This window comes from Pyricularia oryzae, chromosome 3 (genome assembly GCF_000002495.2).
Source record: "Pyricularia oryzae 70-15 chromosome 3, whole genome shotgun sequence".
Classification (NCBI taxonomy): domain Eukaryota; kingdom Fungi; phylum Ascomycota; class Sordariomycetes; order Magnaporthales; family Pyriculariaceae; genus Pyricularia; species Pyricularia oryzae.
The window spans coordinates 1239520-1259807 of record NC_017849.1 but is presented as its reverse complement, the minus strand read 5'-3'; the positions used below and the strand labels follow the sequence as shown (position 1 = coordinate 1259807).

The following is a 20288-nucleotide window of genomic DNA, read 5'->3' as shown; positions in this document are numbered from 1 at the left end:
TCCCGGAGCCCTGTCGAATGCCCCGCACCCAGCGTCGGTCTTGCGCACAGGCATTTTGAGTCTGCCAACACAGAATTCAAGTTTCCTCACGCGACACGGGACCAAGGATTTGTGGTTTAAAAACCCCTTTTTTGTCACTAAAGAAGAAGAAAAGTACAGCAAAACAAACAAACGCACATGCAACAAGCCACATCAGTCACAAAAGCAAAGCCAGAACAACATCCACCCAGCGTGGCCCCCGGCGGTTTGGATCATTGAAAATTTCCAAACCTCATCCTTTCGGACATTATTCGGCACTGCTGAAGCAAACAAAAATAAAAAAAAAGTCGAGACGACCACGAGACCATGAGTGTGGGGGCCGCCAAATTAGAAAGCATCTCGGAGCCACCAGGGCCCTGAACCGTACGACCGACCCGGCATCTGCACCGACGTAGGCAGACGCCTCGTTTACTACCCAACCCCAGTGTTGCATCAACCATCGCCCGACGAATTGATCTAGGGTTGATTTCAGCTGTTTCGTGCCCCGACCAGTCTGCCGAGTACGATAGGATTTACTGCCGTCGCACTCTAGAAGCGAGCGGCACGAACGCTAGCGTCAAGAATTGAAGGGGACATGTCTCCCCGCCCAGAAGCCGATGGCGTGACAGCGGCCACCTCGACGACATCACCACTACAACACTCGACGCCGCCGAGATCAAAATCACCCTCGCCGCCCGAGGAACCGCCTCCTCCGCCGGACCCGGCCAACGACGTCCACTTTTCCACCGACGAACATACACAAACATCGTCGCCGCCGCTGTCGTCCCCGCGCACCGAACAGCAATTACTAGACGAGCTCGACGATGACATTTTTAGCATACCACCCGCCGCGGCCATGCGCCTGCTCGGCTCCAGCATCGAAGCCTTGGTCCAGTCCACCGGCGACATACCACCCAGCCCCGCCCCCGAGAGACCCGAGGCCCCCCGGATGCGCGGAATGGAGGCGGAGAAGCAGGACATTGTGCGCTCGCACTCGGCAAGGACGCTGGTGCGGTTGCGGCTCGAGGCGGAGGCCAGGGCGCAGCGGGCCGCGGAGGCGAGGGAAAACAGTCGAGCCGCGACGCAGCAGGCAGGGACAGGCATAGACGGCGTCATGCTGCGGGACGCGCCACCAGAGACCAATAGCGGGGGCGGCGGCGCACACCCTCCCCCGTCGACGCCCGAGCCGTACACGGTGGTGGGCGACAACGCGCAGCCGGTGAACGTGCAGCACAGCGTCATCACGCGCAAGTTCTACTCCAAGAAGCCGCCGCCCATCGGCATCGCCGACTACCTGGCGCGGCTGCACCGCTTCTGCCCGGCGTCGACGGGCGTGTACCTGGCGACGTCGCTGTACCTGCACCGGCTGGCGGTGGACGAGCGCGCCATCGCCGTGACGCGGCGGAACGCGCACCGGCTGCTCCTGGCCGGCCTGCGGGTTGCCAACAAGGCGCTCGAGGACCGCTGCTACTCGCACAGGCGGTTTGCGCAGGTCGGGGGCGTCACGGCGTCGGAGCTGGCCCGGCTCGAGATTAGTTTCTGCTTCCTCGCCAGCTTCGAGCTGGTCGTTGGCCAGGACGAGATGAGGAGGCATTGGAACGTCATGCGGAAGCCACCGGACCCGCGCATGAGCCCCAGCGGCAGCGGATTTCTGCTGGGAGGTGGTTACGTTGAGGACGGGTCGCAGACGGCTGCCGCCGACGCGGACGACGGCGGCGGTGGCCTGGAGATGAACCTTTCCAGGAGGCCCAAGGCGGCCTCGGGCGACAGTGAGGTATGATCCAGCAGCAGGGTTTGCGTCCGACGCTGCTGAGATCGTCTATGAACGGCTGGGAATGTGACTGGCTTATGATGAAAATCTGGTGCATTTTGTTATCCGATTGATGGCATATATTGAAAAAAGCAGCATAGCGTGTCTTCTTGGTCAAGTTTCGCGTTTCAAGGGTCTTTAAGCCACAAGCATCTTATTCTCTGCCCAGTGGAGACAGACCAAGGGCAACAACAACATTTGGTACTGTTGGGATTAGCGCACGATGAGTATTTGTTCAATCAACTATCCTTTCTAGGCAGGCTATTGTTCAAATAAAACCCCATGATGCATGTGCTTTTCGACTCTTTTCACTTTCCATGCAACGGTCAGAAGGCGTATGTTCTCTGCAGAACTAACTGTAGGTATGCATGGATTCATTCAGTATTTGAGTAAGGTACCTATGCTTGCGATGGATATTCGTTCTTAGCGTCTACGATAACCAGGCTATAGCGGAGGGCCGTCGGCCAGCATCGGCAAGCTACCCCGCCGCTCTGACCTCATATCACTCCACATCCCTTGGTTCAGAGGAACAGGGTTCTAATGTAGCGGGGCAAATTTGCGGAACACAAGCTACGACTGACTGGTGACAAAGCAGCTCGGCAGTCTACAGACACCGAGATAAGGCACCTCATACAGCGAGAGTACTGCCCCAATTGGTTTGGTGCCGCACGCCGCACCAGTACATAGCTCAGATGCACATGCTGCGCTCCATCTTGAGCGCTTATCCACGACGAGCTCTCTCCCACACAAGACCACAACCACGACTTTCGACAAACTTTGCGCCGTTCGCGTGCTGGACAAGCGCCACATATTCAACCGCGTCACTCCGATCACCACAAAGTTTCTCTCAACCCCACAGAGCCTCGGCTTCACAACTGCCCCTCCATACCTTCCGTCGCTACGACACCCGCGCGCTAACGATGGCGTCCAAAAACTACGATGATGTTCTCAAGGGCAAGTATCCCGCCAAGGAACACGCCAGGCGCGTGGTCGAGGTCATCCGATCCAGCCAGCCCGACGTCAGCGGAGTTCTTTACCTGGAGGGACAGAAGACAAAGATGATTGAGGATAATGACAGCGAGGAGCACTTCCGGTACGACCAAGAAAACGCAACTTGAGACCTTGACGCCCTACATGATCAAAACTGAGCAGTCAATGGCAACAGACAACGCCGCTACTTCTACTACCTGACCGGCTGCGAACTCCCGGACTGCTACCTGACCTACGACATCGCCACCTCCCGCTCAACCCTCTACATCCCACCTGTTGACCCCGAGTCCGTCATTTGGTCGGGCTTGCCCATGTCCGCCTTGGAGGCGCTGCAAAAGTACGACGTCGACGAGGTTCGCTACACCCACGAAGTCAACGCCGCCCTGACTAGCCTCGCCGAAGCGGCCCCCTCCTCCACCGTCTATGCGATCCCGAACCAGGTCTCGGACAGCATAACCTTTCTCGGCTTCGGAGCCAAGAACTTTGACGTCCTGAAGCCGGCCATCGAGCGCGCGCGTGTCGTCAAGTCCGACTACGAGATCGCCCTCATTGCCAAGGCCAACGACATCTCGGGCGCCGCCCACCTTGCTGTCCTGAAGCGTGTTCGTCACGTCAGCAATGAGCGCGAGCTGTACGCCACCTTCCTGGCCGAGTGCATCAGCCGTGGCGCCCCCCACATGGCCTACCACTCGATCGTGGCCGCGGGCCGCGCCGCTGCGACGCTGCATTACGTCAAGAACGACGAGCCGACCGCCGGCAAGCTCAACCTGCTGCTGGACGCCGCCTGCGAGCTCAACTGCTACGCGTCCGACATCACTCGCACCTTTCCCATCTCGGGCAGCTTCACGCCCGAGTCTCGCGCCATATACGACACGGTCCTGCGCATGCAGCTCGAGACGCTGGCCATGCTCAAGGAGGGCGTGCGGTGGGACGACGTGCACATCCACGCGCACCGCGTCGCCATTGAGGGGCTGCTGGCGGCCGGCATTTTCAAGAAGGGGTTTAGCGTCGACGAGATTCTCGAGAGCAGGACCAGTGTTGCTTTCTTCCCGCACGGGCTGGGCCACTACCTCGGCATGGACACGCACGACACCGGCGGCAATGCCAACTACCAGGACAAGGACTCCATGTTTAGGTACCTGAGGGTCAGAGGAACGCTCCCGGCCGGTAGCGTGATTACTGTCGAGCCAGGCGTAAGTTTTGTGTCCAAGTGACAGTATAAGTATGATGTCTTTACTGACGAAGTTTCTGTTGTCTGTGCTCAGATCTACTTCTGCAACTTCATCATTGAGCCTTATCTGAAGGATGAGAAACACTCCAAGTATATCGACGCCGCGGTCTTGGATAAGTACTGGGATGTTGGAGGTGTTAGGTATGTGACGACACACTCTAGGTCTGAAACGTGATATGTACTAACTCACTGTGCAGGATCGAAGATAACGTTGTTATCACCAAGGATGGTTATGATAACCTGACTACAGCGGTCAAGGATGCAAAGGAAATGGAGAAGATCATCTCCTCAAGCTAAGTGCGATAGTATCCACCAGACAGTAATGCATGTCTCCGCTTACTAGCGCGCCTGACCCTGCTCTCGATTTACACTCTTCTTGCTGCTATGTTTTGGGCGATTGGTGGATGGCTATTGATCATATGCTCAGCATACAAGTGCCTGAAATCTGTCTCGTGATAGCTGTGAGCAAAACGCTCTTTTTGGATGCATACACCAGGGCTAAGTCTCCGTAGAGGACATGAAATGTCTGGGTTCAGCCGCTTACAGTCTGAGGGAGTTTTACCAACGCAGGGCTGATTCCCGTTTCAGTGTCGTATGCTGACCATGGTGCTGGCATCAATATTCAAGCATGAATTGTCAGCATCGCTCGAAGGATATATGTAGTGCAATACGCATCGCAGCTGTTAGACGGTGAATAATTGGGAGAATATTGTCTCCCGGCATATACTATGTATTATGTTAAACTCACAAAGCCACATTGCAGCTGGTGACGATAAATAAGACTGGCCATTCATGGGAATTCACCAGTGCCCAAGAAAACCTTTAGCCTCTCATCAAGCCAATCCACGTCGACCTTGTTGTCTCCAGGTCCTCCAGCCCTGGATATGACATAATGATGTTAGTACCAAGCCTCGTTTCTTCGTTTTACACTCTTTAAAGCAATACCTACCAGTGGCCCCATATCGATGGGAAAGCAATGCACTTGCCGACACCCTTGTTCATGCATTGAACCTCGTACTCGCTGTCCTCGGGCGGAAAGTACAGATCCGTCTTCCCAGGGAGCACCAAGGTCTTGGCCTTGATGCCCTTCATGGCCGATTCGAAATTCCCGCCGTAGGGCTCTTGGGCGGAGACGTCTCCAGCCTGCCAGGTGTGGAGCATGACGAGCATGTTCTCCGGATCTAGTGATGAAATGGAGGTCAGCCGGGTGCTGCAACTTACCCGTGGGGGCCTCTGAATATTACAGTCGAGATGGCAAAGGAGAACGATCACCGAAACAAACCTTTTGAGCACGCCCACGCCTCCCAGAACCCGACCATGAAATCCTCCAAGCTCTTGTACCCCAGCCCCTCGTACAACTTCTCCCGGTAAAAAGCCTGGCTGAAGCCCCAGCCGGCGTAGACCCTCCCGAGCGCCTTGAGACCCGCCTCCCTCTCCTCGGCCGTCCAGTTCCGATAGCCGCCCGCGGCGCTCCTCTCGCCGGCGCAGATGCCCGCAGACGAGGCGCCCTTGGCCGCCAGCAGGGCGCTCTTGACGCCCTCGAGGAAGACCTGGTTGTGCAGGCTGGTCCTTGCGCTGCCGCAAAAGGGCACGCCGAGGTCCATGAAGCCGGGGTGCTGCGTCAGCCACTGGTACGTCTGGGCGGCGCCCATGCTCCAGCCCAAGACGGCGCGGGCGTGCGCGATGCCCAGGTGCTCGGTGGCCAGGCGGTGCTGCGCCGTGACGTTGTCGCGGAACGTGACGTCGGGGAAGGGCTTGGTCCCGCGCAGGTGCGGCATGTTGCTCGGGCTGGAGGACTGCCCGCCGCCAAACAGCGCCGGGATCACGATGTAGTAGCGCGCCGGGTCGAGGGCCCTGCCCGGCCCCACGAGCCAGTGGTTGTCCGAGATGCGGCCCGAGTACCACGTCGGGTAGATGATTGCCGGGCTGGTGGGCTCGCCAAAGGTCTCGTAGGCGATGAAGGCGCCCGGGAGAACCTCGCCCGAGGTGAGCTTGAAGTCGCCGAGGGCGTAGGTTTTGACTCCTGAGCTGGACATTTTTTTTTTTTTTGGTCTGTTTGTTTTGCTATGGGAGAGGGTGGTCCTGGTGGTTTGGTCTTGGGGGTATGTATGTGTTATTCAATCCAAGATTGGGGAATGAGGGAGGGGAGATAGTTGAGTGCTACTGTAACTGGGTCTAGACTAGACTAGTGAAGATAGAGCTTATCGAGGTTCGTTGGGGCTGCGAGTGCGAGTCGAGTCCTTCTCCGCACATGAACGCCATCATCGCGGGGAATGAGGGGGAATGGGCTTATAGGTCTAAGTATATATACTTTAGCTCATGATCCGATCAATAAGGTAACTTCTCGACAGTGAACGGGGGGCATTGTTCATCCGATTCTTTTCAAGGCTGATTGGTAAAGCGGGAATGACAAATGCATGGCGGATGTTTAATCCAAGTTATGGGGTTCTTTTGATGCATTGGCAGGGGTTAGCTCAGAACGACAACTGCTCATGGCCTGATTACCAGGTCAACAGGAGCGTTTGAGGCTGAAATCGCATCAAGGTTTCGACCCGTCAACGTCCGTTATTGCGGTTGATGATCAATTCGTTCTAAGACATTGTTTGGAAGAAAGTTGAGTGGTGTTCGATATTGAGTAGAGTTGTCGACTATGTCTCCAAAAATAACAGGAAGTGACCTGTAGCTATCATAAAGACAAGTCCCCCAGATTCTTGATATCAATTCTGCCCCTGTTCCCAAAAGGTCATCGAGTGATCATTTGTCACTTGGCCAAGTATCCATTCAGTTCATAAATGGAGACCCATGCAGTTTCTTGCGGACCCTGATTAAAATCGATCCAGTCTAGAGCACGCGCTTGGTAACCTTCATAAACATATCCTTACTAAACATGACGTTGAAGCTCTCCTCCTTCACTGGAGTCTTGGTATCGACGACCTGAAAGTCGAAACGTCGGAGCAACTAATTTTCCACGATGATCGTCAGCAACAGTCGAAGGGATTTGGCCGCTTTCACATCCAAATGAACTCAATCTTTGCTCAACTCACCTCAAAGTAAACCTTGTTGAGCTCCATAAAAGCCACGTTCTTGCCGGCGCACATCCACCGTCCGTAACCAAAGACGAGCTCCGTGTTTGCGGCCATGCGCATCCGCCTCTGCTCGTCACACTCGGTCCACCTCTCGGGTCGGAACACGTCGACGTCGTGGCCGTAGACGTCCTGCCGCATCTGGATGCCCTTGGCGCTGACGCCGATGCGCACGCCGGCGGGGATGAAGACGCCGTCTATCTCGTCGCCTCCCGGGGGCACTTCCTTCATCAAAGCGCCGGTGAAGGGCGGGTTGAGGCGTAAACCTTCGTAGATGACGGCCTGGGAGGGAGAATGGCACGGAAGATGTGAGTCCTCGTGTGATCAAAGAGGAAAAGGGGAACAGGGAGCAGATGATTGAGAGAGTCAAGTTACCTGGAGATAAGGCAGTTTTCTGGCTGTTTCCTGAGAGATGACACCCTCGCCTACCATTCCGGACCGCACCGCCTCGTCGATCTCCTTCTGCAGCTTGAGGTAGACCATGGGCGTCGAACAGAGCTGCAGCAGGGTGCCCCGCAGCGCCGTCGCCGTCGTGTCTGACCCGGCCACGATCTGCAGTATGACCTCCTGCTCGCACTGGTGCTGAGACAGGCCGTTGCGCACAAACGAGCCCAGCATATCCGGTTGGTCTTTGGCGTCGGGTCCGAAGCGCGAGGCCACGACTTGTCTTAGAGTTCTAGATGATGGGGAAAAAAAGAAGAGTTAGGACTATGGTCAGGTTTGCTGAAGCTTGGTGACCTGTACAAAAAGCAAGAAACAAAAAGATGGACAAAACAAACCCCATGAGCTTTCCAACTCCCGACTTGTCTTTGGGTGTCGGACCAAACATCTTGAGGAAAGGCGGGCTGAAGAATATCCTTCCCGCCAACGGCCACTCGGAACAGACGATGATTGGGGGAGCCGCGTCCCTTATGGCCTTGATGTACCCGTAAACGTCCGTGTCCAGATCCAAGAAGCCAAAGGCCGAGCTGTACGCCAGCTTGGTGATGGAATCGAGAGTAAAGTACTGCATTGTGGTGGCCATGTCGACGGGCCTAAAGGACGAGGCATCTCCACCGCCGCTCAGGTACTTGCGCTCGAGCAGGCCGATCAGCCTCCGCAGCTGGTCGTCAATGTCGCTCTCGAGGTTCCTGTTGTCCCGGCCCGCGTAGCCCCGGCCGGCCTTGGCCTTGAGGGCGTCGTGGTGGGCCGTGTCCATGATGCTGAGCAGCGAGTCGCCCGACGGGTCCAGCTTCGAGGTGCGGTACCAGCTGCTGCGCAGGTAGGTGGAGCGCGCCGACGACATGTGCCGCACCACCTCGGGCGAGTCCGTCATCAGGTCGTTGGGCCCGATGCGCACAAACGAGTGCTCCGGCACGCGGTACCTCTTCATGACCTCGTAGAAGATGGATCCCTGGCGGCCCTGCAAGGCATTATAGGCGAGCCAGAGGTACGAAAAGGAACCAAGGGGCGGGCCGGGGAATGCGCGGAGGCGACGGTAGTCGATTATGTAGCTCGTGGCCAGATAAACAGTGGCGATGGCGAGGATGCCGGAGAGCCAGTGCGTGGCCAGCGCGTCGGCGACTTGTTGCAACATCATTTTTGGGTTTCTGTTGTACAAACTTGTCCCAAAAGAAGGGGTGGTATCACCAGATCAAAGAACTGCGGGCTGCTCTGGGACTCATCTTGCCGTGCGTGTTCTTTGCAGAAAGAGCCCAAGTATATATAGAAATCATGCCTGTCATGAAGTGCCACGTCCTACCAAACTTCTTACGGTAAGAATCTCCAACCGAGGAGGGATTCTAGGCCCGAACAAGTGATTGTTCCGTCGCGTATCCTGACTTATCCCCCTCTTCATAAGTCCTCTGCATTTTGCTGATTGCGAATAAAAAAAGATCAAGTGTGGTGGAAGAAGCCGTGATTGGTTGGGATCAGATTCGCACATGCACAAAATCGCTCGACACGAGGGGGACAATATGCATGCCATGGAACTAGTAACCGCTTATTTGAGTATTAACGCATGTATTCCACAGTTATTCCGGTGATCTACAGATAGTCAGAAGGGTCGGCATGGGGAGATGCAAACCCCGCTTGCTGATTGCAACATGACACACCTGTGAACCATGGGTACCTGTGCTAGCCTGACCTGCCCTGTTTGTTCTGTTCAAATGGCAGTGCTGTATGTGTGCTGCTGGTCATAAAGATGCCATTTCTTGGATGGAATTACTTCTGGAATATTGTATAACTAGATTGAAACAAAACATTTGAACAACCCAAAATCTCATGCCTTTTGGCGAGGCTCATCCGTGGGCGTGTTGACGGTGTTAACAGTCAGATTATAGACCTGCAGTCCTGCCGTGTGCGGTACCCAGTTTGGCTTGCCGGAAGCATCCTTGGCGACGGTAAATGCCGCGTTTCCACTGATAGAATCAACCCTGTTAGCCCCGCTAAAAAGAAAAGTCCACACACACCCCGTCATCTTTGTACTTTCGACTTTCGTACTGCCGAAAAAGAATAGAGGAGAAGAAAAAAAAAAGTCAAGGAAAAAGATAGATCTTACTGTGCTTGTGAACAGTTACCCGGGGTGTAGGTTGTCTGGATGATGATCTTGGCGCTGACAGTCTGCGTCTTGGTGTCGTCGGCCACAAGTGTCGATCCCTGGATAAGATGCCACCACGCCTTGTTGCCGTTGGGCGGGAGGAGGTTCTGCTTGACGGCGACGATGCTCTCGGGCGTGTTGAATGCTTGGCCGGCAAGAATCAGCTGGCCACCCGGTGCGAAAAAGTCGCTGAATGTAGTGGTGGCGGCCTTGTCCTCCGAGATGCGGTACCACCTTGATTGCGTGATTGATCCCGGGTCAGCGATTATATTCTCCGGCTGCAACGATGTGGTAATTGCGCGGTTTCTGGACATGGGCAGCTTTGGTACTTACTCCTCGACAAACTTGGCAAAGGCGGGATCAACATTGGCCCCGGCTTTGTAAGGCTCCATTGTTACTGGTGTAGCAGCAGCCATGGTAGCTGTGAGGCCAAGAATGATTGTAGAGAAGCGCATGATGACGATGGATGGGAGTAGATGGCGTGAGGTTAAAAGAGTGACTTGGGCCTGGAATTCTCAAAATCTAAGCAGATTTGCGATTGAACGAATGTGAGAAATGGTGGTTGTTGGACGCAAACGGCGATGATGATGCAACATAGCCCTTCCGAATGGATGGAGGGAATGATTTTATATAACCAACATCCCCCGAGAATAGGAGACGGGATCCCGCCGTACGTACGTCTGTCTCCATTTGTCTCGATTCAAACGACCTCCCAAAGTGGTTCCATTGATGCAGGTCGCCCAGTTCATCTAACTCAAATCTGGCCAAGCCACTCGCAAATCCATATTTAGTCCCACCCCTTTTTCCTATGCACCCTTGCGTCTGTCAACGGCTACTCCGCATAGAAAGCTTCTTTTGTTCTTTCAGGCACCACGGAGGGGCACTGACAGAGGGGGCGCAGTCTCAGGGGCGGAAAAGGCGAGGTCATGACTAGCTGAGAAAGTCTGGGTTCTCCGTTTACCGTTTACCGAAGAAAAGATCAACATGACGGAGATTTCGTTTGCATGGGGTTGCTGAACTAACGAAAAGAACATTTCGGCAATCTGTATAAAGGGGCAAGATGGACCCGACTGACAAAGTGTGAATGGCCTTTTCAAGTTAGCTTGAGAATAAAACACTCATAATTCTCTCATTCCCAGATTCTTTGCTCGCGATACACTCTCCGCAGCTTTAACCATATGAAAACAAAGTCCTTTGTCTTTCCCCACGATTACAGCATAGTTCCATTCGAAACGAAACAATGAAGTTTCAAATTCTCTACACCACAATCGCGGCTGGGGCTGTAGCTGCTCTTGATATGAGCAACTATGCACCCAAGCCAGGCGTGCCAGCCGAGTTCAAGCCCTTTTACGAAGCGTAAGCAGAGGAAATAGAGCATTCATTCCTGTTTTTTTTTTTTTTTTTTTTTTTTTGGCTTGTACTAACAACAAAGAACAGACTCGTCGGACAAGCCGACAACATGTCCGCAACCACCTCCTTCACAGACTTCTTCACCAGCACAGGCCGACAGACGACATTGACGCTGGACTGCCAAGGCCCCGCGGCCATCCTCAAGTGCAAGCAGGGGTTCCTGCCGCCAGACGGAAGCAAGACGCTGAGCCACTTCCCCAACACCACCTTTGTCGTGAGCAACAACGACACGGCCACGGTCTTTGAGGTTCAGGGGCGGATCGAGCACAACTACGTCAAGGGCAACTGCTCGCAAAACTACTACAAGACGCAGTACACAGTCCTGAAGACGGACCAGAGGGTCGAGGCGATGGCGAATTTGACACCAAAGCCGGAGCATCAGGTCACGTGGTACCACGACTACTTCATCGACCCTCCGTTTGTGCCAAACAGCGTGCCTTGCGATAGCTTGAAGGGCAAACAATGACCTGGTTTCATTGGAGGGGGTTGAATCGGACTCGGGAGGACAGCCATGAAGAGTGAGCTGAGGTTATTTGTTCCGGGAATTGATTACCTTTATTAGGTATACATATACCTTGATTATCTTTTACGACCCTGCCCCTAACCCAGATGAAGGGAGCATAAGAACACAGAGACGACCTGATTTCACCTTGGACTCAGATGGCTTTCAAATCTGAAAAAGAGGGGCTGGCTGCTGCTTTGTGCCGCGAGCATGGCATTCCTGGCAAATTCTCAGCCAGTCCCACTCGTAAACAAACTTGCAATCCTTTGCGAAAACCACGCATCCCAAATCACCACTCTCAATCCACAGATACTTTTTTTACATCATCAAACTGTTACCAAACATTTTCATCCCATCTTTAACTCACTATATCATCATTCTATTCCATGGGTCTTCCTGTACATACCAAGAAAACCCCATTGAAGATCGGACCTGATGCATCACGAACACCACGTCAGCCCTCGGGCCGGCAGCTAGCCCAGTCTTTTGCGATGCCTTTGGTCCGGTTTAAGAATCCCGCCAACATCAATATCAACAACAATAACGGGCCGGCACTTGGTGGCAGATTCGTAAATCTGGCATTGATCAATCACGCCTCGTTTGACCGTCCAAGCCGGAGGGACACCTACTCTGAACAACAGTCTCTGAAGACTCCCCCAAACACGCCAGTTCCGGAGCCAGCGACTTGAACTGTCGTAAGTGCCTGACTTGAGATCCCTAGAGCGCCCGCCACTGGAGCTAATGAGACTCTTGAACTGACGTCAATCTTTGCATCATATGGTAGTTGAAATTTACATCATTTTGTGCAAGTCAGCCATTCCAAAGGCAAATTCAAACATTTTTGGCACGCAAATTAGCAGGGTTTCTTTTGCAATGTCTTCTCCACCATCATGAACAGACAATGTCTTCTCCACCATCATGAACAGACAATGTCTTCTCCACCATCATGAACAGAAGCTTGTACAGAAACTCTGCCCCCACAGCCTCAAGCTGTGGGTATTATCACCCGACGGATGAAGACCAGTGCTTTTGTGGACAGAGGAACAGATTGGGAGTATTGCCTGAGACTACACAGGAAAACGGCGTGGAGGAATCTGGAGTTCTTCAGATGTGGAATTTGAATTTCGAATTCTTGTCAGTGTTGGGCCGGCACGCACCACAGCATCCGCGGCGGAAGATAGCCTCTGAGACAGGCGGTTGCTGCAATAAAGCACCACCCCAACTGGGCAGATTTATTCGATCGAGGCTGCTACCCTACCCAATTTAACTAGCTGTGATTAGATGCCGGTGCCTCCCAACGTCTATGCAGTGCACGCCTGAAGCTTCTTCTTCCGGCTCTGGCTCTGGAGGCAAATTTGTCCTCGGGCTTCAAGACGCTACCGGCAAGCGGCAAGCAGCTCCTTGGAAGAAAAGAAGAAGAAGGAAAAAAACCGCGCGCGCGAAGGAGCAGCTACATATGCCGCCGTCGAACAAGAAACAAAAAAAAAAAAAAAAAAAAAAAAAAAAAAAAAAAAGCACCGCCCCTTGCAGACTAGCCGGTACCCTCCTTGCCTCCTTCGCGCAGGCGCTAGAGCCCGACGCGATGGCGTCTTCCCTGCGAGTCCAGGCGCCCGCTTAGCGCCATCAAGCTCCCACCTTACGAGGCTAACAGCGTCTTCGTTGCCAACGGGTTAGCGTGCCCCCTTTTTGTGGCTTGATCGAGGGACGTCGCGGACCCCGTATGTCAAGAGTATTTAAAGAGGCGAGCGTTTCCTTGACGTAAGAGTTTCCGAGGGAAGCTGAATGCCATATATTCTTTCATCTTCTCCCCGGTAGATTATATATAACGGTCTCTAACCTAGAGTCTCTCGTTGCCGTTGTGTGTCTGCCCAAATTCTACACTTTTTCGATAAAAAGCAAAGGATAGTCTCCACGAACATTTCAAACCATACAACCAGTGGCGACAGAGACACGAAGAGAAACACCACAACATCACAATGAAGCTCATCAGCACCTTGAGCAAAATCACCCTGGCCGCTCTGGCCGGCACAGCCCTCGCCTCCCCCGCCGCGCTAGTGCCGACACCAGCATCCGAGATATCTACGCCAGTCTCGACGGATCCAAAGGTGATACCCCCAGTCCCGGCCACCATCGTGGCGACCGAGGACGGCACCTGCGGAATCTTCAAGAACGGCACGACCTGTGAAGACACTGAGCACGGTGCATGCTGCTCGATTGCCGGGTTTTGGTACGTTTATCTTGCTTCTCTTTTTTTGCGCAAAATGCGGAAGAGAGAGAAAATCATTTGAGAATGTTGAATTGCTAACTAGTCTTTCTTGTACAGTGGAAACGGGCCTAGCTTCTGCCTCGAGGGATGCCAGCCAAAGTTCGGTAGCTGTGGCAAGGCCGCAATGGGAGACGCTGCACCAGCTGCGCAGCTTGCCGTACTCCCTATCTAGGTAGATGGGGAGAGCGGTGTGATGCTTGCGACGGGAGCGCGTTTCTAGAGGCGGCGTAAAAAAAACTGGTTTTCAAAAGGTGGTTGGGAGGTTCATTGTATGCAGGTATTGGCGTCGTCTTTTTTTATTCTAGACCTTCATTTTCTGTCCTCAGTCACCGACTTGGTTGTACAGTTTCAGCTTCATGTACATGAATTTTTTATCAAGGGGAGAAGGATCCAACACCATTCTGGTCAAAACCATCCGTCAGGCATCAGAACAAGCTATGGATTGAATGTCTGTGCTGAGAGGTTGCCATTTTGCTTTTAGTGCCTAGCAGCCCTTGCTAGCAGAACAAAGACATTGGTCCAATTTCACCAAGACGAGTCCTCCATACAGTTGCATTGTCTTCGAGTTTTTTGAATGGGAAAAGATGATTGCGCCTGTGTTCCTCACACTTGCCGTCTCAAGTTTGAAAAACATAAAGAGGTTCTGTCAACCTAGTTACCTCAAGAACCAACAATGCAATCAATCAAGCTAACAACCACCAAGACCTCAATCTACTCAACAACAAAACGGCACAAACACAACGAAACCACTCACAAAATCAACAATGTCTTCGTGGAGCAAAGCCGCATTGATTCTCGAGTTCGTCCTCTGGTGCTCACTGGTGCTCTACGGACCCTGGGCCATCGTGTACATGTCGTTCCACCTCATCTTTCAGGTGCCGGGATTCCCCTTTGACCTGGACCTTTCCTGGCGATCCGCCGCGTTGGTTCAGGAATTCTTGGTATGCCTGTGGTTGCTGTTCGACGGACCATTGGCCACCTTGATCGTCATGTGTTACGCCGAATACCGACTGCTACCCCACATCCCCTTTGATGAGCTGTGGGACGCGACGCGGGTAGGTACCTAGTATCTTGGATAGTTTTGGGTCCAATGGGAAAAGCTTGCTCGTAGAGCTTGGGTGTTGAGGAACGATAACAGCTTCCTCTGCACCAGCCACAGATGAGATTCTTATCCTTGGGGATGGATTGGTTTACCAACCTAGTCCAAGTTTTGGTGGCATTCCAGGAATAATTATACCCAGTAAGTATTACTACAAAATGTCTCCTCGCGTAAAAATATGTCCCTTTTGTAGATGTGAAATTCCAAGTACGCTCCGGGAAATACTGCAAAAGATCCACATTGCTGTCATGTCTATACATCGAAACTGAAGTTCCCAGGAATGTGTCTACCAGGTGGCTAATAGGCCTGAAGTAAACAAGAGCAATGAAATTCATCGGCGTACATTCAAGGCAGTGAAGCTCAGAATTGCTCAAGTTTTCAAAAGAAGGATCAGAAGAGATGAAGGAGTCCTGCATTTCTTCTCTTCGAACAATAGCTGCCACAGGACAATAAACACAACCAAGACCATCTACGACCGCTGCTTTGCCTTGATTTTCATTCGTTAAAGTGAAACCCGCAGGGAAAACGTGAGCCAGGACCCTGCGGCTGCCAAGATTTTGCACACTGCGCCAAAATCGGCAAGAACCGATCACAACTTTGAGCAGTCACAAATCACGCCATAGCCTCTAACGCTTTTGACGCTTCTAGGCCCCACACTTTCGGAGCTTTTATCTCCTTTTGTGTAGTTGCACACCTTTTTGCCTGTGACATTTATTGCTGGGGGTGATTAAGCATTGGTATGAGCTTATTTTGACTACCTTGCTAGGTTCGTAACAATCGTTGATCTCCATGATAGGTGGCGCCATTTCTTTTTTTTTTTTTTCTCTTTTTCCCCAAGAAAACCAGCCACAAAGTTTTCAACAGTGCGGCCTCGCCACCACGGCCTCAATCTCCACCAGGAAATTTCCAGGCAGCTTTCCAGCCTGGATGGTGGTCCGCGCCGGCTTGGGGTTGGGCAGCAATTCGCCGTACACGGCGTTCATGGCCGCGTAGTCGTCCATGTTGGCCAGGAAGACGGTGGTCTTGAGAGCGTACTCCCATGACGTGCCTGCCTCCTTGAGGACCGCGGCGATGTTGTTGATGACGTTGGCCTTTTGCGGTGGGTGAAAAGCGACTGGGGTCAGCGATTTCTCTGACCAAGCTTTGGGGGGATCGAAGCAAACTATGAGGAAGCAAGGAGGTCTGCAAAGCTTACAGTCTGTGCACTGATGCCCTCAGGAATCGTGCCGTTGATGGACGGGGTGGTGCCGCTCGTGTAGACGAGGTCCCTGGTCATGACACCACCGGCTGGGATCATGTTTAGCGATTTTGCTCTCACGGTGGGGGGTCTGGTGGTATGCAACGTTGACCTACACAATATCGGGCCCTGGCTTCCGAGGTGCGTGATGACTGGTCTAGCCGGGGCAGCAAAAACGGATGCGCTAGCGGCGAGCAGCAGCGCTGCCGTCTTGATCATGGCGGTTCCGAGCATTGTGACTGATCAAAGGAAGTGAAGCTGGGACTAGCAAGCGGCAACCTCGAAAGTAGTAGCTGACCCGAGGGATTGGTGCTGTTTGGCTGGACAAGTCAAGACATGAAGTCTATATACCTTCAGTACCAACCTACCTTGGGTATCTACCTACTTGGCTAGGTTTTCTGGCTTTACGTCAGACTGTCATTCAAGATCGGAACAAAACTCATATCACAACACCTCGCCAGCCACTTTTCTCCGCAGTCGGACGGACCGGTCAGGGTGTTGATCCGTCAAGGAATTCGCGTTCAATTGCCTTCCTATTTTGGCAACCATAGGGTCTTGGCCTGCATAGGTGGTTCGTCACACTGGCCCGCGCCCTTTTGGTCACCTTGGCTTTACTTGCAAGTCTTTGCAGCTTCACCGCGACTTCTCCATAAAATTAGCCCGACCCGTACACCTGGGCTCAGCTCGACTCCATATTTCTCGATACCGGTCCCGCGGCCCGGCTCCTGCAAGTTCTTATCGGGGCGATAATGGTGAACAAAATATCAAAGTCCATGTCTTTCTTTTCTGGCATTGCAGCGGGGTAGAGAATATTGCCTATCATGAGTTGCCTTGGCCTGTTGTCTACTTACAGTTTCGTGGGGGCATGAGAAGCTCGTTGAAGAATTCGGGTTCCGGCCGAAGCCCATACATATTACCGATGGATTGGTTCGATGCACCGAGATCGTGTGACACAACGTCAATCTGTTTCACACTATAAAATGCACATAGGGCTCTGTGAAACCCTCAGCAACCCCAAAGATGTAATTTTGTCTCACTTGGACCGTCGCATTTTCCGAATTCTTGCTGCTCATGTCACCAATCGGGTCCAAAGTCTTGGTAACGGCCTATCGCCCCCACACTGCCAAGCCAACTATCTACAGGAAAGCCGGGGCGCATCTGGCCTGTATCTCTTTGGACCTGCATAATCTTTTCATACTGTAGCTTTTCTTATCTTCATAAACTGGGGGAAAAAAACGACATGCCCGCAAAAAGTTGAGCCCCGCTCCGATCATTCCGGATCTTTTTTTCCCCCGAAGATAAGCTACCAACCGCATAGAGTCGGCTTGTTTTGACCGGCGGTGCATCCCGATGTCATTTTTCAACGGCTTTTAGGGCTAGCGGAGTGGCCCCCATGAGGCAAGCCTGAGGGAGTGGCGATGTCGGGCGGACCAACAAGTTTTTTTTTTCCCTTCGTATCAGAGTGCGCGAAATATGTTACTGGAGGCTGGAAGACAGCCGAGGCTCACTCTCAGAGTCCACCGATTGCTATCAGAGGCGATGGGTCGACTCTCATGGGTGCGGTTGTAGATGGATCTCAGTATAGTGTTGACGGCATCTACCCAGTCTGCAGTTAAATAGAGGTGCTTCCTTCGCCGAATCGAGGAAAAGGATGTACTTCATCACCACCATCGACTCTTGGCTGCCCTCTCTCGTTCTCTCAAGATGTTGGCTTCAACGAACTTTTGGGTGAGATTCTCGCTCCTCGTCTTTGGCAGCGGTGCCCTTTCCTCCCCAACCCCCGGGACCGAGGACTCCATCTCATTCAGGGGTCTCGACAAGATCTCTGCCGCCGCGGTTCACAACATCCACCTCTCCTACCGCGATGACTTTCCCCACGGCAAGCAGGTCCGCGTGGTGTATGGTGACTGCAGCGCAAAGAGAGATGAGCAGTCCCACGAGGTCGCCTCCCTCCTCACCACGCGCACCTCTGCCTCGCCCGATCGCCTCGTCTGGTCTGTTCCCAGGGAGGCCAGCCCGGGGGGTTGCCTGCACGCTCGCGACCCCGAGGGCAACCTCCTCGGAAGGTCTGCCCCCATCGACTTTTCGGGGTCTCGTAGCCTGCGCAAGAGACAGGCGCTGAGCGAGGTGGGCGACTCCAACGGCATGTGGTTCGACGGGGTCCGCTACCTCGAGTCAAAGAACGTCTCGGCCGTCGCGACCGCCGAGGCCAAGGCCAAGAAGATCGCCATCGTGGGCGGCGGCATGTCTGGGCTGCTCACGAGCCTGATCCTGGACTCGGTGGGGGTGACCAACTGGCACATTGTCGAGTCGAGCGAGCGTCTGGGAGGCCGCATCCGCACCAAGTACCTCAACGGCACGGGGCCCGAGGACTACCAGTACCAGGAGATGGGCCCCATGCGGTTCCCCGTCAGCGTGCGCTACGCCGACATCAACCAGACGCTCGACATCCAGGACCACAAGATGGTGTTCCAGCTGGCCGACGTGCTCAACGAGAGGAACGGCAACGACTCGGACCTGGCGGTCAAGTTCATCAACTGGGTGCAGACCAACCCCAACACGCCGGCCAGCTCGAGCGGCTACCGCCTGCCCGACGGCCGCATCCCCTCGGGCAGGGAGCTTGCCGCGCTGGACAAGTCGGTCCTCCCCGCCGCGGCCAACGCCTCCGACGTCGAGGGCGCCGAGATGGGCAAGAAGTTCCTCGAGCGCATCATCGACATGACGCCCGAGCGGGCGCGCAACATCTCGGCCAACGTCTTCCAGGCCCACCGCGACGCCATCGACCGCGGGCTGTTCCACTGGTCCGAGACGGCGTACCTGCGCTACCACCTCGAGCTGGACGACGACACGGTCGACTTCCTCTCGGGCTCGGGCAGCACGCCGCTGTGGGGCCAGTGGTACGAGTACTTCCGCGCCACGACCTGGCGCACCATCGACAAGGGCCTCGAGTCGCTGCCGCGCGCCTTTGCCCCGCTCGTCGAGGGCCGGCTCACGCTGGGCCGCAAGATCACGGGCCTCGAGTACGACGAGGCCACGTCCAAGGTGGCGCTGACGTGGCGCGACAGGGCGTCGGACAGGACGGCGCGGCGCGACGAGTACGACTACGCCGTGGTGTCGGTGCCCTTCTCCAAGGTGCGGCTGTGGCGCCTGCCCGCCTTCTCCAGCCTGCTGTCGCGCGCCATCAACACGCTCAGCTACCAGCAGTCGTGCAAGGTGGCGCTGCACTACAAGACGCGCTTCTGGGAGCACCAGGCCGAGAACCCCATCTTTGGCGGCTGCGGCTCCGTCGACGTGCCGGGCATCGGGTCCGTCTGCTACCCGTCGTACGAGGTCAACTCGAGCCGGCCCGGCGTGATCCTGGCGTCGTACCAGTCGGGCACGCTGGCGCGGTCGCTGGCCGCGCTGAGCGACGAGGACCACGTCGAGATGGTGCAGCGCGCCATGGTTGAGGCGCACGGCGACGTGGCCGACGAGCAGTGGACGGGCAACTACGACAGGCAGTGCTGGGAGGTGGACGAGCACCAGGCCGGCGCCTGGGCGTCCCCGACCGTCGGCCAGCAGGAGCTCTTCATCCCCGCCTACCACAAGACCGAGATGAACACCATCTTTGTCGGGGAGCACACCTCCATCACCCACGCCTGGATCTTTTCCGCCCTCGAGTCGGCCGTCAGGGGCACCACGCAGTTGCTTCTGGATATGGGCTTGGTCGACGAGGCCAAGGAGGTTGTCGACACTTGGATGGCGCGCTGGATCACGGTCTAGAGGGGGAACTGATAATGACTCAAAAAAAGAAAAACGAGATATGAATAATGAGCAGCTCAAAATGCCGAGCTGATATAGCTTAGTCGCCTTAATGATACATTGACATTAAATTTTGCGCGCTTATGAGTGATCGAATTCTAGGCTTCGAGTCAATGAGAGGTCCAGATACACCAAAATACCAGAATGGGGGGAGTGGGTTGTGCCATGAACAGCCAAGCTGCTTTGAGAATCCTCTGTTTTACGCCGAATCAGATGAGTAATTGAATCATAGAGTAGTGAAAGATAACATGACAGTCAACAAG

General features: G+C 54.3%; 10 protein-coding genes across 10 annotated transcripts; 6 read left to right on the top strand and 4 right to left on the bottom strand.

The window, feature by feature from the left end:
• Positions 1–874: 874 nt before the first annotated feature.
• On the top strand, positions 875–1859 carry MGG_13439 (uncharacterized protein; the record flags this gene model as incomplete). The annotated part of the gene is made up of 2 exons (XM_003711504.1): positions 875–1787; positions 1810–1859. The coding sequence occupies 2 exons, from the start codon at positions 875–877 to the stop codon at positions 1857–1859; spliced, it is 963 nt and encodes a 320-aa protein (XP_003711552.1).
• A 564-nt stretch (positions 1860–2423) lies between these two features.
• MGG_13438 (xaa-Pro dipeptidase) lies at positions 2424–5216 on the top strand. The gene is made up of 4 exons (XM_003711503.1): positions 2424–2921; positions 2994–4011; positions 4084–4190; positions 4247–5216. Exons 1-4 carry the CDS (start codon positions 2521–2523, stop codon positions 4344–4346), a joined length of 1626 nt encoding a protein of 541 aa, XP_003711551.1. The 5' UTR covers positions 2424–2520; the 3' UTR covers positions 4347–5216.
• On the bottom strand, positions 4709–6430 carry MGG_07627 (homoserine acetyltransferase). Its single transcript, XM_003711502.1, has 3 exons — positions 5332–6430; positions 4999–5230; positions 4709–4927 (listed from the first exon to the last, which is right to left on the bottom strand). The coding sequence occupies exons 1-3, from the start codon at positions 6083–6085 to the stop codon at positions 4840–4842; spliced, it is 1074 nt and encodes a 357-aa protein (XP_003711550.1). The 5' UTR covers positions 6086–6430; the 3' UTR covers positions 4709–4839.
• Positions 6431–6648: 218 nt separating this feature from the next.
• Positions 6649–9054, bottom strand: MGG_07626 (cytochrome P450 monooxygenase). Its single transcript, XM_003711501.1, has 4 exons — positions 7912–9054; positions 7508–7808; positions 7094–7414; positions 6649–7007 (listed from the first exon to the last, which is right to left on the bottom strand). The coding sequence occupies exons 1-4, from the start codon at positions 8709–8711 to the stop codon at positions 6891–6893; spliced, it is 1539 nt and encodes a 512-aa protein (XP_003711549.1). The 5' UTR covers positions 8712–9054; the 3' UTR covers positions 6649–6890.
• Positions 9055–9297: 243 nt separating this feature from the next.
• MGG_07625 (uncharacterized protein) lies at positions 9298–10340 on the bottom strand. The gene is made up of 3 exons (XM_003711500.1): positions 10044–10340; positions 9672–9944; positions 9298–9531 (listed from the first exon to the last, which is right to left on the bottom strand). The coding sequence occupies exons 1-3, from the start codon at positions 10163–10165 to the stop codon at positions 9393–9395; spliced, it is 534 nt and encodes a 177-aa protein (XP_003711548.1). The 5' UTR covers positions 10166–10340; the 3' UTR covers positions 9298–9392.
• Positions 10341–10950: 610 nt separating this feature from the next.
• Positions 10951–11586, top strand: MGG_07624 (uncharacterized protein; the record flags this gene model as incomplete). Its single annotated transcript, XM_003711499.1, has 2 exons — positions 10951–11066; positions 11148–11586. 2 exons carry the CDS (start codon positions 10951–10953, stop codon positions 11584–11586), a joined length of 555 nt encoding a protein of 184 aa, XP_003711547.1.
• A 2012-nt stretch (positions 11587–13598) lies between these two features.
• On the top strand, positions 13599–14060 carry MGG_07623 (uncharacterized protein; the record flags this gene model as incomplete). Its single annotated transcript, XM_003711498.1, has 2 exons — positions 13599–13849; positions 13946–14060. The coding sequence occupies 2 exons, from the start codon at positions 13599–13601 to the stop codon at positions 14058–14060; spliced, it is 366 nt and encodes a 121-aa protein (XP_003711546.1).
• Positions 14061–14652: 592 nt separating this feature from the next.
• Positions 14653–14955, top strand: MGG_07622 (uncharacterized protein; the record flags this gene model as incomplete). Its single annotated transcript, XM_003711497.1, has 1 exon — positions 14653–14955. One exon carries the CDS (start codon positions 14653–14655, stop codon positions 14953–14955), a length of 303 nt encoding a protein of 100 aa, XP_003711545.1.
• An 889-nt stretch (positions 14956–15844) lies between these two features.
• Positions 15845–16458, bottom strand: MGG_07621 (endoribonuclease L-PSP; the record flags this gene model as incomplete). The annotated part of the gene is made up of 3 exons (XM_003711496.1): positions 15845–16078; positions 16183–16274; positions 16341–16458. The coding sequence occupies 3 exons, from the start codon at positions 16456–16458 to the stop codon at positions 15845–15847; spliced, it is 444 nt and encodes a 147-aa protein (XP_003711544.1).
• A 1059-nt stretch (positions 16459–17517) lies between these two features.
• Positions 17518–20031, top strand: MGG_07620 (L-amino-acid oxidase). Its single transcript, XM_003711495.1, has one exon. It carries the CDS (start codon positions 17929–17931, stop codon positions 19984–19986), a length of 2058 nt encoding a protein of 685 aa, XP_003711543.1. The 5' UTR covers positions 17518–17928; the 3' UTR covers positions 19987–20031.
• Positions 20032–20288: the final 257 nt, after the last annotated feature.